At 39.9% G+C, this 27055-nt stretch overlaps 2 protein-coding genes across 3 annotated transcripts; one reads left to right on the forward strand and one right to left on the reverse strand.

Moving 5' to 3' along the window:
* The first annotated feature begins 572 nt into the window (after positions 1 to 572).
* LOC110979933 (uncharacterized) lies at positions 573 to 22664 on the forward strand. 2 transcript variants are annotated; one of them, XM_022236122.2, is made up of 8 exons: positions 573 to 711; positions 5417 to 6407; positions 11132 to 11307; positions 11619 to 14631; positions 14863 to 15034; positions 15466 to 15622; positions 15958 to 16075; positions 16253 to 22664. In XM_022236122.2, the coding sequence occupies exons 2-8, from the start codon at positions 6141 to 6143 to the stop codon at positions 16394 to 16396; spliced, it is 4047 nt and encodes a 1348-aa protein (XP_022091814.2). In that variant the 5' UTR covers positions 573 to 711; positions 5417 to 6140; the 3' UTR covers positions 16397 to 22664. The 2 variants fall into 2 exon arrangements, with proteins under 2 accessions (XP_022091814.2, XP_022091815.2); XM_022236123.2 differs by lacking the exons at positions 573 to 711; positions 5417 to 6407 and adding an exon at positions 8896 to 9534.
* LOC110979895 (uncharacterized) lies at positions 21764 to 26062 on the reverse strand. Its single transcript, XM_022236050.2, has 3 exons — positions 25668 to 26062; positions 24548 to 24603; positions 21764 to 24104 (listed from the first exon to the last, which is right to left on the reverse strand). Exons 1-3 carry the CDS (start codon positions 25777 to 25779, stop codon positions 23649 to 23651), a joined length of 624 nt encoding a protein of 207 aa, XP_022091742.1. The 5' UTR covers positions 25780 to 26062; the 3' UTR covers positions 21764 to 23648.
* Between the last annotated feature and the right edge of the window lie 993 nt (positions 26063 to 27055).

A 27055-nucleotide genomic window follows, 5' to 3' on the forward strand; every position in this document is an offset into this window, starting at 1 on the left:
ATTGTTTGGCCCCCAAATTGGTGAGATTGTGTAAATCCCTGCCAGGATCAACTCCTTGGGTCTTTGAGCTTTCATGCATATGAGAGCAGAATGGCTAAAAACTACGATTGAAAAATGGTCCTAAGTGCCCCAGAAAGTTGAGGGTTGCCATTTGAAAAATAGCTGCAATCAGACTTCAGAAAAGTCACTTTTTGGGGGGTGATTTTGTTTTGTGGGAATAATTAAAAATGTAATTGGTTAACCCACAAAAAAATTGAAAAGAAATTGAAAGATAAGTGACCAGACAAGAATTTCATTTGTGTTTCAGAAATCTCAGGGATGTTGGCGTGCATGTTATTGGGCCCTGAACAGTGATTTTACACTGTTTTGAATGGGGCTTGACTGTACCTTATAAATAGCGCCACGCCCTCTTGAAAAAAAAATGGAATGTTAAGCGACTTGGACATATCTATAGGTAAAAGTGCGCGTAGCGCGGCAGTGCAGTGTACGCGTGACCTGGCCGGCGAATTTTACGTATTTATCCTAGTCGTAACATATGGATTGAAGAACAATAAATTTACAGGGTGCCTGACTAATTTTAATGATGATGACACCGTACTTTACCGTCGATTGCGTTTCGTTTACGAGGTGCTACGTTTTCTTACCGTGATGAACATCTCCGTGTAACTTTTTCTGTTGGAAAGAGCCATTACACGCCAATTTTGTATTGAGGTATGGGGTATATTGCACTTAGTTTGTGTTCACGTAGTTGTTAATTTATAATATAGTAATTGGCGTCGAAATCGCGTCGGTATTCATCATTGACATGAATCATTTTAACCGTTTCGGCATTTGTGCATTGCGGACGCGAACATGGCGGGCGGGTACTCCCAGAATTGTGAGGCACTCTCCGTGTGTCTCACAGTCACAGTTCAATTTGAATCCCAGCTGAACTTCAAATGGGATTCTGAATGTGTCCGTTTTTATTTTGGCCAGTAAAACTGCACATTTTCAATCAAATCAAATCTTCCCTCCAACGTGTCCAAAAGCCGTCCACTCATTAGGCCTTGATCATGATGGTTTTTGAACGAGCTAATTTGGGCAAAATTCAGACGTTTTTAACATGCTGACAAGTGTCATGTTTAAGTTTTAGTACTTACGATCTTGCCTCTCTTCAGCAAATGATCCGCACATTTGAGCTGCATACTACGGCGCATGTCCAGTTGGTTGACAGATTTTTTGGGGGAAGTTTTGATTGAAAAACTGCAGTTTTAGACAGAATAAACAGGTACATCATGTCCATTCAGAATCCCATAGCATTACAAAGCATTGAAAATCTGTAACAGTGTGAGACACACAAAAATCGAGAGTGTCTCATTTCTGGGAGTAGCAGACGGACTACCCCCAGAACTGTGGGTTTATCATCTACTGCACGGCTGACAATGAACCCCACAGTTCTGGTTTTTGGACAGGCAGGAAAGAGTTTCATATATGAGCAATTCCAGAAACTAGGGGTCAATTTTTTGTATGGCCCTGTTACATCTGACATATGATTTTGTAAGTTCAGAACACATTTTCTAATTTCCAAGAGTGATGAATTAATGCATATTACCTGCCAAACAAAAGTAATAGTTTGGTTGAAATCAATTCCAGTGACATTTCCATGTCAAATAAGAAAGGTCAGATGTACATGTAACAGGCATGACAGGGACACAAAAATGTCACACTTTTGGACCACTAATTTCTGGAATTACCCATAGCCTTGTAAATGTGCAACGGACATGACTTGACACCCCAGAGTGCCTACATGTATTTCATGTCATGTATGTCCTGAATTTGTCTTCATCTACATGCATGTACATGTAATATGAGCCAGGTCTCGAGACCGCCTTGAGACCTTTTTTTGTGGTCTCTGTCTCGCCCTGTCAAAGTCTCGGTCTTGTGAGGGCCGGTCTCAGTCTCGGATGCCATAGTCTCGGGTCTCCCCTTCGAGACCAATCGAGACCATAACAAAACGCGAATCTAGCTCCCACGCATGCACTCGGTTGCAAAAGGCAAAATTACCTCCACTCGAGTCAATTCTTCAACCACTTATATAAATACAAGACAGTAATGTTCAGATTTTTTGCAATAAACAATGAAATTGATGCTGGAATGAAGACTAGTCAATGCAGCATGATGCAGTCTTGTCCCAAGTTGTTACTTTATTTCCAATTCAGAGTAGCCATGCTGCTTGACACCATGGAGATGAGGTTGTGAGTAGTGGAATTCGCACACTAGACTGGTTCCCGTTCCCTACGTAGTCTCCTGCTGAACCTAGGGCCAGGACGGGAACCAGTCTGTGTGTGCGCACGCTATGAATTGTGTGCACTTGTGAAAGAACTTTCATTCCGTCTTGTATGTGGTACGTGTTGTTTTAGTAGTTTTGTTACGGTACATCTTTTTTGGATATTGTTTTTCAGTATTTTGCTTACAAAAAAACAGTCTACGGATATTTGTTTTAATGTTCACATCATGTCATTTGGGACACTGGTTGAAAATGACCAGACCAGGGTAAGAGTAGAGCAGTATCACTGATAAAAGAACTGAGACATTCTTTAACAAATATTTGACCTATTTGTGTGTGTGTTTATGCTAATGTTTTCATTTTATTTCTTTTATACTGAATTGTACTGCCATATGTTTGTCCCTATTTACCTTGTGGTAAAAACTAAACATCGGTTTATGGTTGGTCTCAGTCTCAGATGTCGTGGTCTCGGTCTCGACCTGCAAAAGCCTCAGTCTCGAAGTCCTGGTCTTGGTCTTGAAAGGAGTAGGTCTCGGTCTTGGTCTCGCATGCCTTGGTCTTGGTCTCGGACATCAAGGTCTCGGATACAACGCTGATATGAGCCATCAGAAAGTGATAACATGTTCTAAGGAGTCGAAGGAGAGTATTCTATCTAAAAGGGCCTTTTCCCTGCTATGACCTACATGTACATGTACCTGGGTTATTAGCCACCTGAAAGCAATGTCATTGCCAATGACAAGAAAAGGTGATTGGCTGAGGCCGAGGGCAGAGTTATCGATAAATAGGCCTTGTGCATGAAGATCTACTTATTTCACAGAGATCGAGACATGTATACATTATACATGTATATTGGGCACAATCGATGAGTGTGATTATGTTGCACCGTCAGTCAACCCTGTGTGAAATCTCTGACTTGACTTCGATTTTTAAAACAGTCTTTCACAACCGTGGATTAGAAAGCAAATTTAAAAAGGCAATTTACTGATGACAGAATTATCAGCAAACGAAGCAACAGGATTGACTTATCACACAATGATTGAGTGATTGCACATGCTCCCAACGTATGTCATATGTCAGAGTGTGAACAGGTGAACATGTATCATGGAGCACCTGAAAGTATCATGGAGTACCTAAGAGTATCATGGAGTACCTGAAAAGTATCATAGAGTACCTGAAAAGTATCGTGGAGTACCTGAAAAGTATCATGGAGTACCTGAAAAGTATCATGGAGTACCTGAAAAGTATCATGGAGTACCTGAAAAGTATGCATTTAAGGTTGTAAGTTTTCCTTTACTGAGTTACCAACCTTGATATTGGTTTTTTGCCCTTTTTCAGAAACGGAACAAAAGTTTTGTTTGTAGTACCTAAATCATTTACTCATAACATGTACATTCAGGCCTATCACTTTTGGGTAATTTACTCTAAAGAATAATAGTTTATGCCTAACTGTGAAGGGAGAAAGAGTTAAGATTTTTTAAATTTTTTTGTTACCTGCATCACCAAACTTCAATTAATAAACACACTTACTGTACATGTATTTGTTCCCAATTCAAGAGGCATAGTTTTGTTCAAGTTTCAGCAGTAGGACACAGCGGACACCTTGTAAAATACATGTAAGTCTACAGTAAACATGCATGTGCGAATTATGGTGAGATAAGTTTTACTAGAATCAATCCAACTTGTCTGCAGACAGCGCCATTCTTCAGTCTTTATTTTTGAAGATTTTGATGATGATTCCTCATTTGCATTAGCTTTGTATTTACAGACATGATTAACTTCCTCAGCAGGATACATGCAATTTACATATATATGTAGACTTGTATCTGACAAAAGACCTTTCAGTTTTGAGCTTTAGTATTTCCCAAGGATACATGTATATTCAAAACTACCAATTGTCAGATTTGTAAATATCTTTGAGGAAGTGGAATGAGTCATGTGGTTAAATGTTTAATAAAAAATAAATTGGAAAGTAACAACATTTTTGCATGTACGTGTACTTGATGATGTAATGTTCTGTGTATAGCCATGACAGCTTCATGTACATGTTGGTTATACAAGGCTGTAGGCCTCAAACCAAATTCCAACTTGTGAATTTGATTGTAGTGTTCATGTTATCAATGAAAAATCTTTTCTTTTTTTTTAGGGAGAATCATTTTCATCTTTGAAAAATTGTGTGGTCATATGACTTGTTTTAGTGCACCTTAGCATGTTACTTAAACGTACATGTAAGAAGGCAATTAGCAAGGGAAATAAATCAAGCCTATGACCTCTTGGTTTAGGAAACAGGATTTCCTGTAGTTTATCACGCAAGCGCACATGGCCAAAATACCAGTACCTACGTACATGTACGTTGTACATGGAGAATGTAGTCTGTACTATGTATGTACAGTGTGGCATGTCTGCATGTGTTGGGATATGAAATCTTATCACATGTACTTGCGCGACAGAACCAACTCTAAGTTTCTAACCTCAGGGAGAGAAGACAGTTTTTGAAGTGGGGAGTGTACTGTTTTATGGATTTAAGAACAATCCTTCAAAATTGGTCACACACATTGTACAGGCTGTGTGTATTCATGGTTTTACCATGTGGTAGCTACACAGTATGTGTCCCCACATCAGCTGGGTTGAAACACGGACCTTCTACTAAAGAGGGTCTGTGGCTGAAATGACATATGTACATATGTACCAGTATTGCCTCTGATTTGTTTGATATTGGTGCAATATCTTCATGAATTTACTACCCATGTCATGCTCTTGATGGGGTTATGAAATGGCAAGTTCAACACTGAGTAATCTTTGTGAAAACAAGTGGTCATTTTCATGCACTGTTGCACCACTTTGAAGAATTATAAACAAAATCCAATACCAATGCGACCTAGATATAATTTTGTCAAGTGAATTTTGTTTTGCAGCCACGTGCATGTACTGTACATGTACGTACCGGGACATATACAGCAGCAGTCTCAGAGATAAGCAGAAACAGCCCAAGCCTCATCGATAAAATATCGAACCTAAATTAAAACCAGACAATTTTTTCCGAAGCTGCCATATCATTTTCAAGTAATTGACGTGGTGTGACTTCATATCATTTTTCATACAACACTGACGCAAAATCACCAATGTTGCTTGTGCTCTTTGATTTGTCTGCAGGCATGGGATAATACCACACTCCACTCAGGACTTACGGAGCGAAGACTTGAACTGAAGTAGTGGAAAGACTAGACTGGCTTGGCAAGGAGCTCTTGGCATGAACATTGCGCCTGTGACGTCACTTGTTGGGTTGCACATTTCTTGGGGCTAGACTGAGTCAGCAGTATCGTGCCCAATTTCCTGTGCAGATTTACCCCTAAGGACTGATTTCTGTGCCAAGACTAACCTGGCACGGGACACTAGACAGGTTGAATAGCCGGGCAGCAAAATCACCCAGGAAAAAGGAATAAGAACCTTGACATTAATTTCCCCCTCTATAAGCAGGGAAAGTGTATTAACACATGTAAACGTAAAGAGGTTTTGTTTGTTGATGTCTGATGTATACAGTGAAATAGAACAGTTTTAACAATGGGGTAATCGGACAAATATAATTGGACACTGAAAGCCTTTTCAAAATGGCTCCTGTTAATTGTATTCCCAAGATCGTTTGTAGATGTCTGTGGAAACAGACTACCATCACTACTGAGAACCCCCATCAGGGTGGGGCTAAGAGTGAAGCGTCTGGCAGAGATTTACTGGGTGCGATTGGCGGCTACGACTGCACATTCTAAGCATGATGGCTACCATCATCACCTTTTGAGTCCACTCCGGGCTCATTCTCTTCAATCTCAGCTGTCCGTCTGCCCCCTCATCCCAACCTCCGCCTCCCATCTAATCATCAAGTATGATAACGCTTCCTGCTCTGCAATCTTGGCTGGGCCAAGAGCTCGAGCTACGAGGCATTGATGCTGTCATTTACACACGTTACATCCTGAGTATTCTACAACAGGACAGCTTCGAGCCTGATACAGAATTTGATCCCTTCCTGCCGCAGAAGGAGGTCAAGTCAACTAAGGGCAAAGTTCATCCAAGGAAATTCCGCAAGTCATGGACCGCAGATGACTGGAAGAAATACGCCGTCTTAGAATGTCTGCAAGCTGTGACTGATAAGGTAAGACATGTAATCAACCGAAAATAAACCAAGATTTAGAGCATGTGTTTCAAAAGTGTCTGTCTGTAAAATACCGGTACCTGGTGAAGTGTCCATTTTTAATCCCACGTAATACGGAAGACCATTTTTTCATCAACTCAAGCTACCATAAGTTTCATGTACATATGTAGATGAATGGCATTGGATTTAAATGTGGTCAACTTATTACATGTAAATCAGATCCATTTTATCGTAGAAGTGCCAGTAAATAAAATGAGTTCCAAATTACAAATTGAAGTGGAAACAAACTGACAAAAACACAATAATAGAAGACTACAGTTTATGTGTATAAGGAATACGTTACACGTAAGTTGACTGTACCGTAGTTCACTCATTTATGTGCTTGTGACCAAAGACAGCGAGGTCACTAGTACACAAACTGACCAGATATAACCAATCAGCAAGACAGAAGAATGCAGACATGGCTCCAGTCTAATGTCAAGGTACATTGTAAAGTGAGGTTTAATTTCACATGATGAATGTCAACAAATCCTTTGGGCCACAGACTAACATATACATGTAGGCCTAGTGAAACACAATCTTGGTGATAGGTGACAGGTGTGTACTGTCCCATTATTTCTGTAATCAATCAGTACCAGTCATGTTGCAGCATTTATGTAGCATGTACATGTACATGCATTGTACTGTACATGTACGTCTGTGTGTACACCCAGTGTGTGGGATGGATGTGTTCAGGACATATTATGTCCAATGTATTTTTGGTACTTCTACGTATTGATGTACCTTGACTGGGTGCAAGACTTGCCCTTTAAAAATAGCTATTGGGTAATTCCAGAAATTAGGGGTCCATTTTTTTCGTGTCTCTGTCACATCTGACATATGAGTTTGTCAGTTCAGAACACATGTTCTAATTTCCAAGAGTGACAACTTAATGCAAATTCCCTGCCAAACAAATAGTAATACGGTACATGTGACGTGTACTTTAAAATCAATTCCGGTTTTACATTTACATGTATTTCCATGTCAAATAACAAAGGTCAGATGTACCGGTACATGTAACAAGGACTAAAAAATATCACACTTTGGGACCTCTAATTTCTGGAATTACCCTGTATTATACAAAATCCTTGGTCACCACTCTGTTATGTTTATGTACATGTACATGTGTGTACAGTGGGCGTTCAGACATACATGTACATGTATGTATACATGTGCATTCACATTGCTTACATGTACAGTGTACATATCACATGTGTAGTGTGGTTGTGGTTGGTATGTACTGTACATGCTGTGCCCTTGACAAAAGAAATACATGTACATGTACACCAACATTGTGGATCTCCCAAATATGGGCAGTGTTGGCAGAAGCAATCTGTGTAGTGTAGTCCTGAACTAAAGAAGTGTTGTGTATGTACAACACTCGGTGTACCATTATGCATGTACATGTATGCCTGAGAATGCTGTGGTGCACTAAATATGGATATGTTGAATAGAGACTAAGAACTCAATTGTTTTTTAACTACATGTAAGCAAGCAATTGTTGGGAGAACTATAGGGAAACTTCTCTCTGTGATACCTACAAGGTAGATGATTCTTAAACTGGTTGCGTATGAATGTCCTTTTCAAATGAGAATAATTCAGTGCTTCTTTTGGCAATGTATTCCTTGATCAGCAACATCATGATTTCATAATCCAGTGATCCTTCGTCAGTTTGAAGGACAGAGTCCATAGTCTGAAGTTCTGAACATTTTCTCCTGACCTGTGTCTTCATGAAACAATGCATTTTTCCCCTCAAAATGCAAATGCAAAAAACCCTTGTGCTCTGTTTAAAACACAGGCATCTCAAGTCTTAATTTGACTTTATCGTTTAATGTACATGTACACGCACATGTCCCTTGGAGATGTTATCTTGCACAAATGATGAGACCTACATGTGTTAGATTTTCTGATGACATGCTATAAGTTTCTGTGACGTGGTCAAACTGGAAATCCATATCACTCTGTCATCTCATGCTTGTTAGCACAAACATGTTTTTCTGATGATATGCAACAAATTTCTGTGACGTCATCAAACTGAAAACCGTATCACTCCATCGCCGCATGGTTTGAAGTTAAACTTTATGCACTCTTTATAGTACATGTACACATACACTGTACATATGTGATACGGCATTAATTCTTCCCAGAGGTACAAAGCATGTTACTGTTTTGTTATGTACATTTATGTGCAGACATAGTAGCTCAGCAGTGTGTCAGTGATCAGAACAAAGACCTAAACTACCAGAGGCTTTTTCATGTCTGTGCAAGTTTGTGATGGTTCCTTGAACTTCCCTCATTTATAAGCAATTGAATTCTAGCATTGTAGCAAATAACAGAAGGACTTGTTAGCCAGTCTAGCCTAAATCTCCTTCAACATCCATCCTCTGGGATGCAGCATTCTTGAGATTCTTTACAAGTCACACCAGTGATGCAGGGAGGAACCCAGCCAGGCAGTCAGCAAGGAAATTGTTCTAGTGAACTTGAGCTTTATGGCACAGTAGACAGACCAAACCATCATGGCGCAGTTGTTTCATTGTGTGAGATAAATTGGATTACCCATTTGTCTTCATCGTCAAGATGTGATTTGATAGTCAGACAAGTCATGCATTTCATGCTGGTATATATGCATGAATTGCAATATCTAGATTTGTGAAGCACTGTTGTTCTTGTGGACAATGGAAATCAAACTGATGCTGACTAGTTCATACCCATGGATCTGTCCTAATTTTGCTAAGGAACACAGTTAAAGAAGATCTGTGAACAACACAACTGTGCCAGAATTTTGTAGTGCAAATTGATAGACGGGAGTTCTGCTTGTTGCATCATGGAGTGAACATCTTCTGAAGATGAGTCCGATGCCATGAGGAGGATAATTGTGTCACCAGTGTGCTTGAATGTGAAATTCAGTACATCGAGAATGTGCGGTTACATGTATCTCCATGGAAATTGAACGTTTTTTACATTACATGTAGATGAGTTTACTCAATCTGCGACTGGGACTCCTGATGCATATTTGTATCCATCCATTTCTGCGGCAATGGAGAGAGATCTCATCTCTATATCTGACATGGCAGGGTGTTGTCAATCGGTAATACATGTAGATCCTGTAGTTCTGGTCATTAATCTTGGAAGTAGAGAGTTTTTTGCAACAAGAGCCATGACTGATTGAGTGGATGGGGCACATGTTCCTCATTTATGATGCAGGGAAATGGCTGCTGACGATGCACAGACAGGTTGAGAAGGGTCATGCAAAGGGCCATGAAAACTCTGTTGTTACATAGTTCACATGTATGCGTTTCACTTTGACAGCTAGAAAGAAAAAGGGAGGATATACCATTGGTAAAACTCACCAAAGTGAGGACTACATTGTACATGTATCAAATTATTGTTGAATAATTTATCTTGCTTAAAAGAAAGTACATGTATATAATAGCCTTGGGCAGTTAGTGAAATATTTCCACCCAGAATTCTGCTGTTTTTGAGAAAACAGAACTTTTGCACTGTTTTTAAACAATGGTTGATAGACCATCATTTGAAAATATGTTTTGTTATAAATACAGTGTGCATTGACTGGTGCAAATTTTTGTTCGTGGTGACAGAAGCTGTCGTAGGATTGTGAGTGAACTCTTTATGCTGTTTTTGCATGTGGTACAGAATGTTAAAATTATTTTTCTGTCATAATTCATTGCCGATGGAAAATTCAAGCTTTCTTTACAATTCTGGCTGGTACAGTAGGCCTACATACATGTGTACCGTATGGTTGACTATAGAATTGACAAAAGTCATTTGTCGTGATGTCAGATGATACTTTTGAGACATACATGTAAGATCCTGACCTTGCATCTGTGCAGCTTGTTATGTTAGTAGACCCTTTGCAGGCGGCTTGCACGGCCAATGCTGCAGGTGTTGCACAAAATTTGATTTTTTACCGGTATTTGCAGACAATTTTATCCAATAATCGTGAAACAAATCTGTTTCAGCTACATGTACATAATGTACATGTAGTGCTGGGTAAAAAGCTATTTGTGACTTCGTAAATAATGCACAATATGTGCACAATTTTGTGTGTGTGTCAGCGATATTGGGAAAAATAATAAACCACAAAAAAGATTAAATGTCGGTAGCATGACATGCATTCTACCAGTACCCATAAGGCATTGTGTCAGGATAGTTAGAATTCAGATTATTGTGAATCCCTTCCATTGAGAACTTCAAATTTTTTCATTACATTTTGGGCACATTTTCGTACGGAAAGTACATGAAATTGTGTTATCTTCATTTTAAGAGCACCTCTAAGGAAAAGTTTTTAAATTTCTGATTAATTTAATTATATGCATTCAGTTACATGTAAACTAAACAATTCTTCCAAAATTTGCAATGTTTTTGGAATTAACAGGCACATAAGGAACTTTGTTGTCAATCCATTTGTAACCAAATTCCCCCAGGCAATGTTCAAAGTTTCCCAACTCTGTTGCAGAACTGGAGGTATTTTATTTTTAATTCATAAATCCTGTTCTAATGAGGAATTTTGAATTTGTTGTCTAGAAAATATATTCATTTTTTTCATAAAAGCAAGCTTGTATTTTAAAAACTTTAAGTGAGAGTTTGAATTTGATAAGTGACAAACTGCTGAAATGGGATCCTCATTTGTAACATGGTTGATGATATTTAATTTCTCTGACCAGGATTGTGGGATTGAGAGTCTGGTAGAAGAACTATGTGTTAAACTGAAGCGAGTGAAAGAGGAACGTGACAGAGGGACCAAGGATGGAGTTGGAACCAGCGATGAGGAGACAGGCTCACCACTGAAACCAGGCGTGAAGACTGAACATCATGAGAACCCTGCTTCCCAAGCTGCAAAGTGAGAAAACTAAATTATATATACTAAATTATATTGTACTCCCCATTTACTTTGATTGATTGACTGCATTTATATCTCATTGCTTCCTAGTAAATTTGAGTATCTTACAAGTCCTTTAAAATCAATCACTTTGACTTCAGACGTTTTGATTGTTATTTCCTAACAATACACACAAATTAACAAAAATAAGAGTATATGTGTAGGGTAATGTGATCTTTTTGTTATCTTTGTTTCCTTACATATCATGTGTACCTTGAGTATATATACAAATAAACTGCAGGTATATTTTTCTTTCTTCTTTATGGTTTCAGGTATTACCAGGCTTTCCCGGCCCTTAGTGATAAAACAAACACCATCATGACCTCCGATCCCAAGCCGCATGGAGCCTGGGCTTCTAGCAAGAAATCTCCACCTGATGGTCAGGTAGAGATGACCAAAAGAGAGAGGAAAGTGGTCAAGAGTGTCTCTGCCTCCTCCTCCAGAGGGAGTAGATCTCCTGCTAGGAAGCACCAGCGGGCCAAAAGTCTACCAAACAGCATGAGCCACCCTGATGATAACTTGACGTTTGTAGTCCCTAAATATCAGTCCAAGAAGAGTTATGGGAGGAAACAGGTTGAGGGAAAGCCTTCAACTGAAAGGAATGGGGAGATAATGGGAAGAGTTGGAGATAGGATTGGCGCTGTGACAATTCAAGCCAAGAATCTACAGCAGCCATGTGCCTGGGAGAGAAAAGAGAGGACCCAAGAGGTTTTGAATGTCAGTCCCAGCCAGAGTCCAGAGTTTGAAGAGTTGTTGGAAGATGCTGTAGTTGATGAGAAGGAGATTAGCTGGTTCACAGAGCCGGTGATTCCTGTCCTGGACCGGGGGAAGGGCCTAAGTAAGCTACAGACAGTCTACCAATCAGGCGCCAGTAGTCCATGTGTCAAGACATCACCTAGTGAAATCAGCTTGGAAGAAGCTGTCAATTCACTGGCAGAGAGCCTCTGCCGTGACATATTTGAAGATGATCAGTGCAATGTAGGCGATATCCAGTCCGAAGAAGGTCCAGTACCCATTCAAGAGGTCTGTGAAGGCGACATGAGTCCACATGTACCTCAACTGGTCACTGCTGTCCACAGTCTTCTGGAAGGAGATTCAGCAGAGAGAGGAAGACATGGAGATAAGCCAGATCTCTTGTCTCTGCTGGATTCTAGCAAATCTGATGCATATGCCTGTCAAGGAAGAAATGTCTCTTCCCTGCAGGCCATGCCATTGCTAGTCGTAGACAGCCAAGCCAGTCTGAGCATGCGACAAGGTCAGTCTGGGAAAGATACAGATGTTGAATGTATGGCCCACCAGACTCTGACATCGTCTACTTCATCAAGCCAAGAGCATCTGGAAGACCATACCACTGACTTAGGTGGAGCTCCTTACCCACTATCTTGCATCTGGGATCAAGAGCTTCCACCTGCCAAGGAGCCCTGGGAAAGATCTCCACAAAAGTTGAATGCGTCTAACTGGCCAGATCAACAGGAATGCAGTAAGGAGCAATGTTTTGAGCAAAGTCATCAAGAGTGCACAAAAATAGGCAATGTCCAGGATTTACCAGAAGCCTTAAAGGTAATGGTAGATCACGACAGAATAACAGTATCTGCAGTGGGTTCCCTTCGGGAAGAAGAGTCACTTCTTCGTATCTGTTGTCCAACACACAGTCATCACCAGTGCCCTGCTACATCTGCTGTGATTAGTCAGTTCCTCCCGGGCCATTTTCCATTCTCAGAGGAAGCATTTGGTCCAGAAGCACCTCTGCCAAGTCCCAACAGTGTGCTTTCCTGCAGCGACCCAGGAAGTCCATTCTACTCTGAAAGTGAACAAGATTCTTTGGCAAAGGGTATTATATCTGCTTGTAATCTGGATGAATCAACTCCTACTGCTGCTGATGTTCAACCATTGGACATTAACAGCGCTCTGTGGTCAACCTATGATACTCAGCCACGATATTACCATCCCCCCAAGATAGTTCGTTGGGAGGATGGCTCCTTTGTCAGGGGTGGGTTGGTAAGAAGACGCAAGAGTTCCTTCATTGAGGGTGGTGTGTATGGCAGTCCATATAGCAGTCAAAACAACAGTCACTACAATAGCTGCAGCACAAGTCCCTGTGAAAGTGGCAGCTTACGGGATCTGTGGAATCCAGCAGCTGTGCAGGAGGTGAGTGCCTTAGTGACTTCCATGAAGGAATTGATCAGTCCAGAGTCTGGATCAGTTGGCCGGAAGTCTGAGAGTGGCTTGAGTGATTCATCAGCTAAGAAAGGTGCAGCAACTCCAGAACAGGTGCTAGAGTCTTCTCAGCAGGATGAACAGAGTTTGATTGAAGATAGCCTCATGGATAGTCCTGTCTTCATTTGCTCAAGGAGCTCCTCTCGGTTTGAGTTTGCTCGGAGTGTGAGTGATCTAGATGGAAGTCTGAGTCCTGCCAGTGCAGCTGGTACAGAAACAGATGAAATGGTTTCAGAGGCAGAGCTACTTGAAGAAGTTCTGAAAGACCCTGGAGAGATGGAAGAAATGAAAGAGTGCAATAAGAAAGTGATAAAGAGCAAGTTAGATGCCAAAGATGATGAATGGAGTGATTCACTAAAGCAAAGCTTCCAAACTGATGGCAGCTCACAGGAGCTCACTCCATCTTGGTTGACACCTCCTCAGCAAGGCAGTGCTTCTGGTTTCACAGATGATCTTTGCTCAGAGAAGAGTCAGGGGTCTCTTAGCTTGACAGGTATTGTACCCACAATCAGCAAACCTGAGGCTATCCGGAAAGGTAGACGTCCCTTTGATCTGGCTGTGGGTGGTTCTAGTCCAATGCGACAAAAGGCTGATCTGGGAGATGGTAGTCTAGCCATGGACGAGTTACTGATATCTCCCAAGACCCATTTCCGACCCATCCATGAGAGCATATCTCCTGATGAATCTTCAGGAGATGAGGATGCTGATGAATCTCGAGTCTTGGACTCACCTCATCCAGGGAGTCTTGACAAGTTGACCATCAGTAAAGTTGTTGGGAGTGCCCCTCGTAAGTCACCCTCTTCAGATCAGGGGCCAATGTCCAACCCCCTTGAAGTGGATCTAGGTAGTTTCCATGCCAGCAGTCCCAGCAAGGCTAGAAGTGATTATACACACGATGATGGAGCATGGGTCAAAGGTCAAGGGGGACATCCAGCAAACTATGCAAGTTTGCAGTGGGTGGTTGGACAGCATGGTGAACACTACAATTGGACAGATGGTGAAGGTCATGTAGAAGCCCCAGTTGGAGTAGAGATGGATCCTATCATGCATCTAGACTACGAAAACCAGGTAGCTTTTCCTTTTTTTTGCACATTAAATGTAACAAAAATTGGATATTTATATTTGTTACATGCTCCGGGAAAAAGTGGTCAGAGAGATTGCAATGATCATTTGTGAGAAAGCCTAACTTGTAGCCAAGAGAAGTAAAAAGAGATAGAGTTGTCGATGATTAAGGGACACTCTTGTGCAAGATTTGCAAAGTAGCTTTATCAAATAAAATTTCTTCAATTTTATCCACAGATGTTTGCATTCGAAGACGAAGCCTCCTTAAAGGGGGAGGAACTTGCTTATGTGGGAGGTGGGACGGTGAAAGCAGTATATTCCTCGCAGCTGGAGGAAATGTGGCTAGGAGAAGCAGCTAATGATGCCAAGCAAAGCAGACCGCCCTGGAGGAAACACAGACGGAAAATAGGTATGTCTTCATTTAGTCGCATATCTTGTTCCTAAGCTACCTTTTTATCTCCTTGAATTAACCCCTTGATGACGGGAATTTCTTCCCAAAAGCTGACTCCAAGAATTCCAGCCTCGCTTGGCCACGAAGGCCACCTGCCAAACCGCAAATTCTCGGTTTGTGGCCCTGCGTGCTCTGCACGCTGGGGACTATTGTGAAGCTGGTGATTATGATGCAAAATTGGTCTTTTCATTTCTGGGCTACGCACAAAGGCCAATTACCATATATACAAGAGCCAGGATCTGCCTTCTTTCACCGTGTTCGCTCGAGTGTGGGTTGAGAATAATAGCTGAAAAGTGGGCTGAGGATGTCAATTTTTACGGCGGCTATTGCTGCCTCCCGGTGCGAAAGGGTTAAGATGCCATTCTGTAATATTTGGAAATTTTTTTTAGGTTTTCACAAGAAGCCATGTAGTTTTTTCTTGGAGGGGAAGTGTCGTCGGACAGACTGCCCCTTCGCTCACGATGTCAGCAGCATTGTTTGTCGATTCTGGGAAGAAGGGCAATGTCTAAAAGGAGGAGAGTGTCCATTCATGCATGGATATCCAAGGTAAGTCACTGTGTAAGCTTCTCTGAGTAGATAGACCTGGAGCTCTCCCAGTCACACTCATCTTGTCTTCAGTGGACTGAGGAGGCTGTTCGTGTGTAACTGTCATTCAGCAGCGTTGAAAGTGATTGTCAGTGGGAGATTACCTGCGCATTTGTGTTGGACTCTTCTACATCCATTGAGATGTATCAGTTGCTATCATTATTGTTAATAAAAAGATTACCTGTGACATTGTTCTTGGAACTATTGTTTTAAAATCATATCAATCATGTATGTGAATCACTATATTTGGGTCAGCATGAAGTTTTAAGTCTTTGATTGGCCTTTTTTTTAAACAGTGAAATACATTCTTCGGAAGACAGGCTTTCTCCAGTCTCCAAATATGGCCAGGTTGAAGCCTTAAGAAGAAAGAAAAATACAGAGGATGGTGACGGAACATGGCACGCTCACACACAGGTGAGTAGTGTGTGATAAGATTGTGAGGTCCCATTACTGTTGGACTTCATCTCTACATGTACTTGGCTGCCTCCAAGATTTTTCATTCATGATGTATCAGATGGGTTCCTACTCATTTATCTACAGAAGAAACGCTTTTGAGGTAACTTTCTTTACTTTTTGTCGCCAATGTCTCAGATGACTCCTTCCTCTTCACGTCTGACATCAGAGGGCTCTGTACCATTTCCAAGGAATCAAAAGTCTTTGGGTCAGCTTCCGTTGGATGTCAGCCCCAAGCATGCTAGGTCTCTTCCAATTAACATCCGTTCAAAACCAAGGTGACGTTGGCTTCCCGTTTAGAACTTTCTAGTAGCATCTTTTCGTTGTTAGTCTTTTTGTGGGTAGGAATGAGAATACTAGTCCTTTTCGCTACATCCTTAGGATTGTTTGAGAGTATGTTTGTAGAGATCTGTTGATGTTTGTCAAGTTTAAGAACTACAGTCCTTGAACTGTGGCTTAGATGAAAGCCATGGATCAGCTACTTTTTCATCCTTTCTACTTCCCATGTGTGCTACAATGAATTGTAAAACGCTGTACAAAGTCTTGTGCTGCATGGAATCTTTGACTTCCCAGTGACGATTGCACTGGATTCTGTCACATGGATTGCAAGTGGTTTGTTGTGATGTATTATCCTCATATATGACACCACATGGATACATTTACAGCCGCCAATGTCACAGCAAAGTCTCTCTTTGGGTTGGGGTACTGGTAAGAGTAAGGTTTGGGTAATTCCAGAAATTAGGGGTCCAATTTTTTCGTGTCTCTCTCACATCTGACATACGATTTTGTAAGTCCAGGCCACATTTTCTGATTTCCAAGAGTGGTAAATTAATGCAAGTTACCTGCCAAACAAATGGTAATATCTTGAAATCAATTCCAATGATATTTCCATGTCATATAACAAAGGTCAGATGTAACGGACATCAAAATGTCACACTTCTGGACCCCAGGTTTATAGCTTGACCTAACAAGCATCACCTTTGATTACTGTCTGCATTCTGCACTCGTCGAGAATTATTCTTATCCTTACTCATGCTTATAGAGTTTGTGCTTGTGTTAGAAGGATATGACTTCAATGTGTGCTATTAATATGTATTTAACAAAAAGAAAATAGCATGATCGAAAAAAAAATTAAAACTTGTTATTGCAATAGATTGGCAAGTTTCTTTGGATTGCCGTGTTGTATTTGTCTAAGTACTTCTGTGACTTGGCAGAAACCCATATAACTGCAAAACCAAGTTTTACGGGCAAGTATATTTTTCAGCATGTTTGTCTTTAAATTCTGTGAGAAATTTTCCAGCTTGCAAGTAGCAAAACTTCAACCTTTGTATTGTTGCCCTAAATCCTTTTGCAACACTAAGCATAAAATGAAAAAAAAAGTTTAAATAACTTTGTTAGCATTGATGTTTTTTGTATGGCCCTGTAGGAATGTACATCTCTGCATTTGGCTGATGTACATGTGCTTATTAAGAGGCGACTATAACTGGTTAGGAATGTAAATGATAAAAACTAACCAGGTATGCTAGGATGTCTCTTGTGTTACCCCACTGATGGACTGTAGCATAGTACTCAGACTACATAGTGATTACCCAGTCTCCTTAGTCTGGGAACCACCTTCCAATCCCATTAGGGTTTGGACTCCATGCATAAATGCCCCATGGCAGTGAGAGAAAAGGACTGGTTCCCCATTGTATGTGGTGGGGGAAGAGTATAGGTGAACCAGTCAAGTGTCCCCAAGCAGGATAATGTTAATAGACCACACACACCGCCCTCTCGTGTTAATTCTTGGAGGCCATTCCAGGAGCTCAGCTTCAATGGTCAATTTGTACATGTCTGTTTGCAATGTAAATGTGTTAGAAGAAAGCAAAACAGACGGATGGTTAATTGTTGTTCCAAGTTTGTGAGAAATGTGAAAAATGTTTTAGATTTTACATTGATTTTATTGACTTTGGCACACTCCTTGTTATCCTTGTACATGTACTTGTACCTTGCCCAAGTGCATAATAGTTCTAGATATTGGGTTTGTTTAGTGTGTAGTATCAGACTGAATCTGTAAAAAGTTTTAATCTTGCCAATATTCAAATCACAATGGTTGGCTTGGGAAGATATGGACTCCACAGACCACTAGAGGGCCCCCTTCAGAGCAATCAACATAGAGGTTGCTTAATATTGATATGGGAGATTGCATCTGAACATTAGGGATGTGGCTGGATGGTACATGTGTACCTATGGAAGTCACTGACATACAAGGCTGTAGCTGGCTGATTCAGACATTGCCAGTTATTGGTACTCTTATAGAACTAGAAGTCGCCCTTGCTGTCATTAATTTGAATAGCTTCTTGACAAATACAAGTATGAGATGTTTGGAAAGCATGGGAAACTTGAGAAAATGTCTGAAATACTACAAAAATTCAGTATACTTGCAAGTTTAGATGTTTAGCTGATGTTCAGGTATATTCAGGAAGAAGTCATAACAACTTGTACAGGCTAATAGCTTTTACATATTAGGTTCCCATGGTAATTGCTATGGAAACAATGTGAAAACTGGAGCATCTATGAAGTGATTGGAGGGTTTAGTTCCTGCACTGTGTAACAAGAAAGATGCAAGTTGTTCAATCAAACGTTATGTCGGAGTGTAGTGGCGAGATCAGTGGTGCATTGGACTTATCTAAGCAGTGCTTTTAGGAAATAGTTGTTGGAAATAGGCCGAAATGAAGAAGTGGCAAATTATGCATCTTATGGTGCAAAAGAATTGAATCTTCCTGTAAAGCATGGATTGTCAGCAGTTTACAGAATTTAATTAGATGGAGATAGTTTGAGTACAACAAAAGATAAAGGATAAATTACATTTATTTCCATATCCATAACTTGAAACCTAGGAGTGATTATATAGCAGTGGATTGTGTATGCACGTAGATTGAAACAAAACGTGCACTAAACTTAGCATAAAGCAAAGTTGATTATGCGAGTATTGGCCATGGTTAAATCTACTGGTTGTATTTGCCATATGTTAGCTTTGCTAAACATGCGCATATATTTTTATACTGGGGAAACAGTATTGATGAGTGGAAAGAAAGCAGCCTCATTAACTTCTGCTGTGTTGGCGTATAGTGGTTTTGGAATTGAAACTGTGTTTGATATATACTTGATTATCCATTTTAATTAATTGGGGTTGATTATTTCATTTGAGGTGATTGTATGATAAGGGGTTTGCAGTTAAGGGAGAGAAAAAAAGCTTTCCCTCTCTCTCTGTTTCTTTTAAGCATTTGGATTTTTTAACAAATGCAAATGTAGCCTTTTGGCCAGATTGTTTCAACCCTTATTTTAGCCAGGGGCTAATATAGGGGTGAGAAATAGGAGTTTCCATCAAGGCATTTTATAAATGGGGGTGGGGGAATGGAGGGAAAATTTTATAAATCTAACAAAAAGGGGAAGTAAGTTGAACTGACTTGTCATGAATGGTCGCAAGCCAGAGATAATGAATCTTTGTCTTAACCATTGAATTTTCTCTAACTTTGTCGGGAGGGTAGGTCCTTTTATTGATGAATTATTTTCAAACAGGAAGTGAAAAACATCTGTGTAATTTTGCATGTTAGGTGATTGTAAGACTTTATGCATTCACAGCAAATAAGACGTGCATGTCGAATCACATACATTATTCAGCAGGCTGGATTAATTTATCAGAAAAAATAGTCATCTTACAGCCAAAAATAAGAATTTGTTAACTGATTTTAAAACAGAAGTTGTTTGAAGTTTCTCCCACTAGGCTGCAAGTTCGTATTTTTTTTTCTTATTGATTAACCATACCCAGTTCGATGATTGCTTCAGTTATTCCAATTTTGTTCTTTTTTTAAATGCTGATTTCACATAATGGTCAAGGAAAAAAATTAGAGGGGGTACAGCCTAACTCGGGAGTTGTTTTCAATAAATGAATAGACACATCAATCAATTAATGAGTATTCTAATGCATGTAACTCCTTAAGGCCTATCACATAATTTGGAAACCAGAAAATATGAAATAGTTGTGATGATGACATCTTCCAATTATGGAGGTAGGAGTTTATCTGAGAAAATCTCCTGGCTTCACTTTTGATGGACTGGCTTTTGAGCCTTACCTTAATCATTGTGCTTGATTTATAATGCATCTGCGTAGGTGTAGACAGGTTGGCATGGCGCCTTGGACCTCAGTTAACTCCATCTCAGTGATTGATCAAACATAACACATTGTTGTAATCTTCGATTGCATGAGAACTCTAAGGTGATACACAAGGCTGAATGAAACTACAATATTGCTAAGGTAACTAAAACTGTGCCAAAGCCAAAGAAATAATAATGACTTTTTTACTCAAGTGATATTTTATCGGAATGTATTACAAAAATAAAGTATGGGCAAGTTAACTTGAAGAGTAGAATTATTAGGGCTGTAAAATGAGAACAGTGGAATGACATGCTGTCATGGTTGTTTCGTGGTAATGTTAGCATGCCCTGATGATAATAATAGATACATGCTAGACGTTATCAAGTCTTTTGAGTAGCAGTGGATTTGTCTTCATGTTATAGTTAAAGAAAATATGATGCCACCCTGCTGGAAAAGGATCCATGGGGTAAAATGTTTCTTCTCCAGAAATTATAGACAGAATATAAAAATGAACTAAGAAACAAAGTAATTTTTAATCAGAACCACGGGCCAAGTTCATGGAGCTGCTTAAACACAATCTGCTTAAGCGTGGAAAAAGTTTGCTTAAAAAACAAATGCTACCAGCTCAAACTCTATCTGATTGTCATGCTAACCAAAAAACAGCCAAATAAGATCCCAAAACAATATACATCACATGGAGTTTTGGCGATTTACCAAACAAGGTTTTCTCGCGCTTCAGCAAATTTTGGTCTTCAGCAGCTCTATGAAATCGGCCCCAGTTTTTATATCTGTCTATCCTTGAAGAAGATGTGTTTTAGGTGTTGTTTAAGATAATTTTGTGTACTGATATTATCAACAAGTAATAAAAATATAACTTGTTATCAGTGCAGTGGAGTTTTCCCTTGTTATGAATGAGTCTAGCAATAAATCTCACACCCTAGCCTAAATTATTTGTTTGGAAAAGGCAGGTTTGATTGTGTGTAGATTAGTACAAGTCAATCCAAGTTTCAAAAAGCAGTTTTGGTTTTCAGCTTTGAGCAAAAATAACAGACCTCCTGAGTGCGTTCTGAAGGAGACAAGTAATGATTGTGAGAGCAGACCCATTCCAGTGATGTTGAAACTCTATTACTTGCTTTTCTCTAAAGTAAGCTATCTCAAATTCTGACTGGAGTGTTCGAGACATCTTTATCTGAAAATAACTGCTTCACTCATGCTCAGGGCTGAGTAGCAAACTTGGAGAGACTTTGTCATTCTTTGTTGATGTAGATTGCTATGCATTACCTTGTGTATGCAAACCTCACTAGTGTTTGGTACTGATTGTTAAATATTTCTTGTGATTGTTATGTCGGTGATAGAATTGCTTGAAATTGTTTTAAGAATAATGTTTGGTTTATTGTATTTATTGATTAAAACTACATTACTTTCTGTTACTTTTTTGAAAACCACCTCCCCCTGGTTACAGCTTGGTTCTTTGTGTTTGACAGCATGGATCAATACCCTGAATATTGCTGTACATTGTAAAGAACTGCCGGTTTTATTGATCCGTCATTCTGTTTTATAAGTGATATTTTACAGACATTTTTCATTCAATTTGTTTGTACACTGCAGTATCAGCCAATATGAAGGCTTAATTTCACGTTGGTTCTCTCTAACATGCATCACAGCAGGCCAGTGCAGTTAATGCTTTTAGACAGATCTACTCAGACTGGCCAGGCAGTTGACAATGAAAGTACATCTATTCATTGAGTCAAAACTGTACTGCTGGTACATTCTTTCGTCCTGCATAATTCTGGCACAGTTTAAATATAAATCGCAGATATGCCTGTACATGTGTAGTGAATGTTACCGTATGATACACAGCAAAAACCGTGCCGTTAATAAAACACATTGACTCAGTTATAACCATAAGCAATCAAAACCAGCTGACCCAATATAAAGGCAAAGTGATGAAAGTTAATATCAATCTTAACCTAATTTAAGGAGGTCCGGATTAGAAGGAAAAGACTGTTTGAAATTAATGTTCTGATGACATAACAAGGATCTGTAGGCTTTTCACAATAATGCTGGTTTTGTCTAAGTTTCTAGTTCTTTAACCTTTTGACTACTGTGTTTAATTTGTGCCATGATCAGAAATATATATCACCGTTTGTCTTAGGAAATTATACTTTTAGTCAGCATACCAGCAAACATTTCTCTTGTGTTCCCTACGATTCCTGTCTGTACAAGTTACATGCACAGTCGTGGCCATTTACCACTCGTAAGCCTATCCAAATTATGCATTGTTTGTTTCATATGAATATTCCAGGTTGTTAACTTCAGATGTGAAGGTAGGATTGTTGTGTACAGAGGACTCATAAAAGTCACCAAACCAAGTAATATCATACACAGTGGAATTAAAAATGAAAAAAAGAGTCAACGGTGTTGGAATCTGTGTCCATTTGTCACAGTGTGCTTTATACATAATTACTGAGTGATATTTTGCAAAGTCAAAACATACAAATAAACTGAAATTTCCATTTATTCGTTAAAGTTACACAAAACTGTGTTCAAATAATTGAAATCGAAAATTAGAGGGCCTGGCGATCCTATCACTCTGTCTGCGAGGCAACCATTTTAAAGATACGATAAACACCGAAAGACTGGACCATATTTTACCGTTAATGACAATCTCCATACTAGAAGCCAACCTCCTAGGATATTTGCTCTGTAATTGCAACGCAATAAAGCGGTACGCCCCTTATTCGTATGACATTGGCACGATTCCGTTAACATCGTCAATTATTAACCTTGTTTGCCCGGGGATGTCTGGCAGTAAGTAACGTAATTTGCTGTTGATGTCCGTCCAGGGAGATAAAGAAAGCTTGAAGGTGCGTGGATGGAACACTTCTTACCCATGGTTAAGTTATGCTATTTTAAACATACATGTACCTGCAAAATACACAGACGTCCACATCGTGTAGATAAAGTCCTGACATGGGCATTTTTTTGTATCATACTGTCGTGGAAACCAATCTGCATGACGTGGAAATCACTTTGGTAACGTACCAAGCGAATCTGCATTTGTCATGGGAGCAGTACGATTATCTTCATTCAATACTCATCACGTGGGCTGGCACTTGTTATCCATCCCACATAAAAAATATCTGGCCTTTTCGATTGTACACATGTATTTACATAAAATAAGCCCAACTTTTCGCGGCAAGAGAATGAAACAGATGCTATGTCGGGAGACGGGGAAGTTCAACATGATTTTATAGTATCATCATAATATTACAGCGTATTTCCTAAATCATGTTTATAAGAATGTGTAATGCATAGTGTTTCTCCCAACCATTGTTTTCATATTAAATGAAACTGATAATTTTTAGGTAAAGTTGAATTTGAATGGGTGTGTCCTTATGGACGGTGTCCCCTAATTGACGGTTTCTTGGCCTTAAATCTGCCTTCCTTGAAATCTGTCCCGATATAATGCTCCCTTGCCGCTTTCACATTTTTAGCATCCTGTACTTGAAACGGGTTTGGTCCTTTCCAAGAGAAATGTCCGAATCGTTTGACACGAGATCTTTTTTGACTGAAGCCAAAGACTATGAAAATGGTGACACAGTAAGCAAAGATCTCGACGCAGACCATAAATAGCGGCATCTGCCATCCTGTGAAGAGCAACCAGTGAATTTCACCATATTGGGGAGAAGCATCAGTCGGATGTTCTGTAGTCAGGATCGATGTGCTTATACTTGTATTCCCGAAGGGAGAAGATTTCACATCATGCTCCCCAGAAGGGGAAGTTCTTTCTGTCGATGGGAGAGTGTCCTCGGTATTTGTTGATGCGTGTCTACTGCTAGTAGGATTTTCCTGCGAAAGAAATAATACTTTAAAATACTACTCTATGCAAAAAAATACATTCGCATCCATTGTCTTTACAGTTTGAATGTGTCAAGGGGAGACACTGAATAATTATTACACATTAGTCATTTTCACGATCGCTAAAATTACAAGGTATTTATCCAAGATTGCTTTATTTTTATACTGGGATTACTTTTGTGCTTTTCAATGGCTGTATCACTATGACGAGTTCTTGCTTTCTGTTAGGAATGATTTCATTCACCGTCTACGAAATCCTTGAATGCAAAACTACAACTGGCTGCCTCGTCTAGCTTGCCGTCCCTACAACGGTGATTTGACTTTCAGTTGTGGAGGTTATAAAATAATGATCGGATTGAGAGCTACGTGTTGACAGTAATTTCCTTCTCTTGAAATCATCATCGGTTATGTACATGTATTCCAAACAGACTTACTGTTCGTGCATCTGCTTCAGAGGCCGTGCCTGACAGACTGGGCGTGGTCTCTGCTTCTAAATAATGATAAAATTGAAACGCGTGGAAATCTGGGATTAGCATTCTACAGTGGGGTTTTGTCGTCAGGCCGGCGACGTTCAAGAACGTTTCCTGAAAAGGTCTGAGCATTCCATTCAACGTGATGATACATTGCATTCAACGCGCTGGAGATCACCCGTTTATTTCTGTCGCCCTTTCATCGATTGGGTTAATACCCAAAATGGTGTCCATTCGATGGCGTCTCTTTGGCAAGATTTGTGGCACATGGCTGAAATTACCCGTTCCTAGCTCCTTACATGAGATTCATATTTCACCATTTACAAATGAAATGCAATTAAATGGCAGCACTGAAGGATTTCATTGCGCTTTCTGGTTGGTTTCACATGAATTGCATTTTGCAGCTTTCTCTGCTTCCATCATTGAAAGCAGATACGAAGCAGTTGTTTGGATTCGTGAGAGAAGTCGAGCAGATTGGGTATGCTCGAAATATTGAAAGAATTCTGCGTGGAGAAGAAATTTGTTGAAATGACTGTTTCGTCGACCTCGTTATAATACAGATAAGAGTGAACAGAATTTGTAATTATGGCACGGTGTATGATGTCGCCTCTGCTGAACGCAAAAGGGGACTAACGCCAATAGTCAAGGAATTTTTTTCATCTCGAATTGAGATGACATGATGCTGATATATAAACTGTCTGCGTTGAGGGTGTTTTTAGTCTAACGCACTTTAGCATTGCTCTTTCCAACCTACATTCCATGCATCTGGTGGCCCAAACTTTATTTTTTTTATCGAGCGCACTGTTTGTTCTCTGTCTCGTGCCAACGCCACTTCTCGATGCAGGCGTGGTGACACTAAAGGCCTACTGTAAAACGTGATAAAAAATGTGACGATAGTGTAAGAAAACGTGTTATGAGGGGGGAAATCACATTTATGTGGATAAACGAGAGAAGCGGTGATGATATATTAGTAGATTATGTAACAAACGAAGGTAACAGGGGTGAAATAAAATATAGAATATTTGAATGACTTTGATGATAAAAATTATTTCTATCACAGTAAATCTAAATGCCATAACCTTACCTTCAGTGGTTACGTTACCCTCCATACTCCACACACAATCCAGATATATTGCAATAACCAGCAGAAAAACCCTAGTCATTTTCTCCCGAGAATGTACTTTTCGATGCGCCATCGTTCATGTGTACTTGACAATTTCTGGTATTGCGCTTGTAGTACCAGTAAATTAAACCGTGCCCTTGCTTTTCCCCTTGAGGTAAACTCATCCTGGTCATCCAGTGCACTCTGAAAACCTTTCTGAAGAGAGAACCCTATCGTCTGATCTCATTAACCTGATCATTATCTCTTGTCCGTGAGCACACCCAGCCAGACACACGTACGATCCTTTCCCCAAACCAGCAGTCTGTCATACTCAAGGCACACGGGCTGTAAACGAGTCCAAAGAGGCAACGCATTTTGAAGCTGCTTTACATACCGCCAGGTATACTCCATCGCCAAGCGCGCTTGCATAAAATTATGCACGCGAGTGCTAGCCTATATTATGCCATATATTTTGCTCGTAGAGTGTTTATTTTCCGGGAATGTATTGACGCAATCTAACATGTGGAGGATAAACTTTACCTAAAAGGTCTCATGTTGTCAGTTATTTCAAGTCGCAGAATCTTTGGATTCAAGAACGTGATAGGGTTTTCGATAAGTTTTTTGCATGTGTGAATGCTGCATATTGAATATTCCATGGGTGCGTTTTCGGCTATACCGTCTTGTTGACTTGAGCAACCGAGCATCTGATTCTGCCTTTCCTCCAATTTTCATCTATTTCATAGCCGCAATCCCCCGTTTCTCAGAATGTACTCTGTAGAGGTTTGGTACCTCTCTGTCTCTATGATTTGGTTTCGTTTTTTTCTACAACAATACTATTAGTTTATTTGCAATTTGCTTTTCCTATTCCTTCCTACCCCACTCAGCTTGCAACGTAAGACAACTCGTACATTATTGGAATATAATCAAATCTGGAGAAGGACGTGATCTCTGGCATTTTTATCAAAATGGATCATCATCTACAAACTTATCAAGAGGTCCTTCAGAATAAATTGAATTGTCTTTATTATGCTGGGTCTAGAGAAAAACACAAGTCCTTATCCCAGCGTGACAATTGCCATATTTCTTATTCATCCTGGGTTTTTTTTTTCAACATATCAGTCGACATGAGTATAAAAAAGTCTTGGAGCATCACTCAAGATGCACCTGTCTGACCGGTGTGCATTCAAGCACAGATCCTGAAGACCAGCTTGATTTCCTGCCTCACCAAATACCACCTGCATGCATCTATGATTCGATATCGTTTGTATATGGAATGCGTAATAGGACGACGACGTGGGAAAAAGATTACAGAAGAAGTGGAATAAGGAATATGCTAACTTCAAAAGTCATCTTGTCGGTAAATTTATTGC

This window comes from Acanthaster planci, linkage group LG13 (genome assembly GCF_054643075.1).
Source record: "Acanthaster planci isolate LZ-2023a linkage group LG13, COTS_SCS, whole genome shotgun sequence".
NCBI classification, from domain to species: domain Eukaryota; kingdom Metazoa; phylum Echinodermata; class Asteroidea; order Valvatida; family Acanthasteridae; genus Acanthaster; species Acanthaster planci.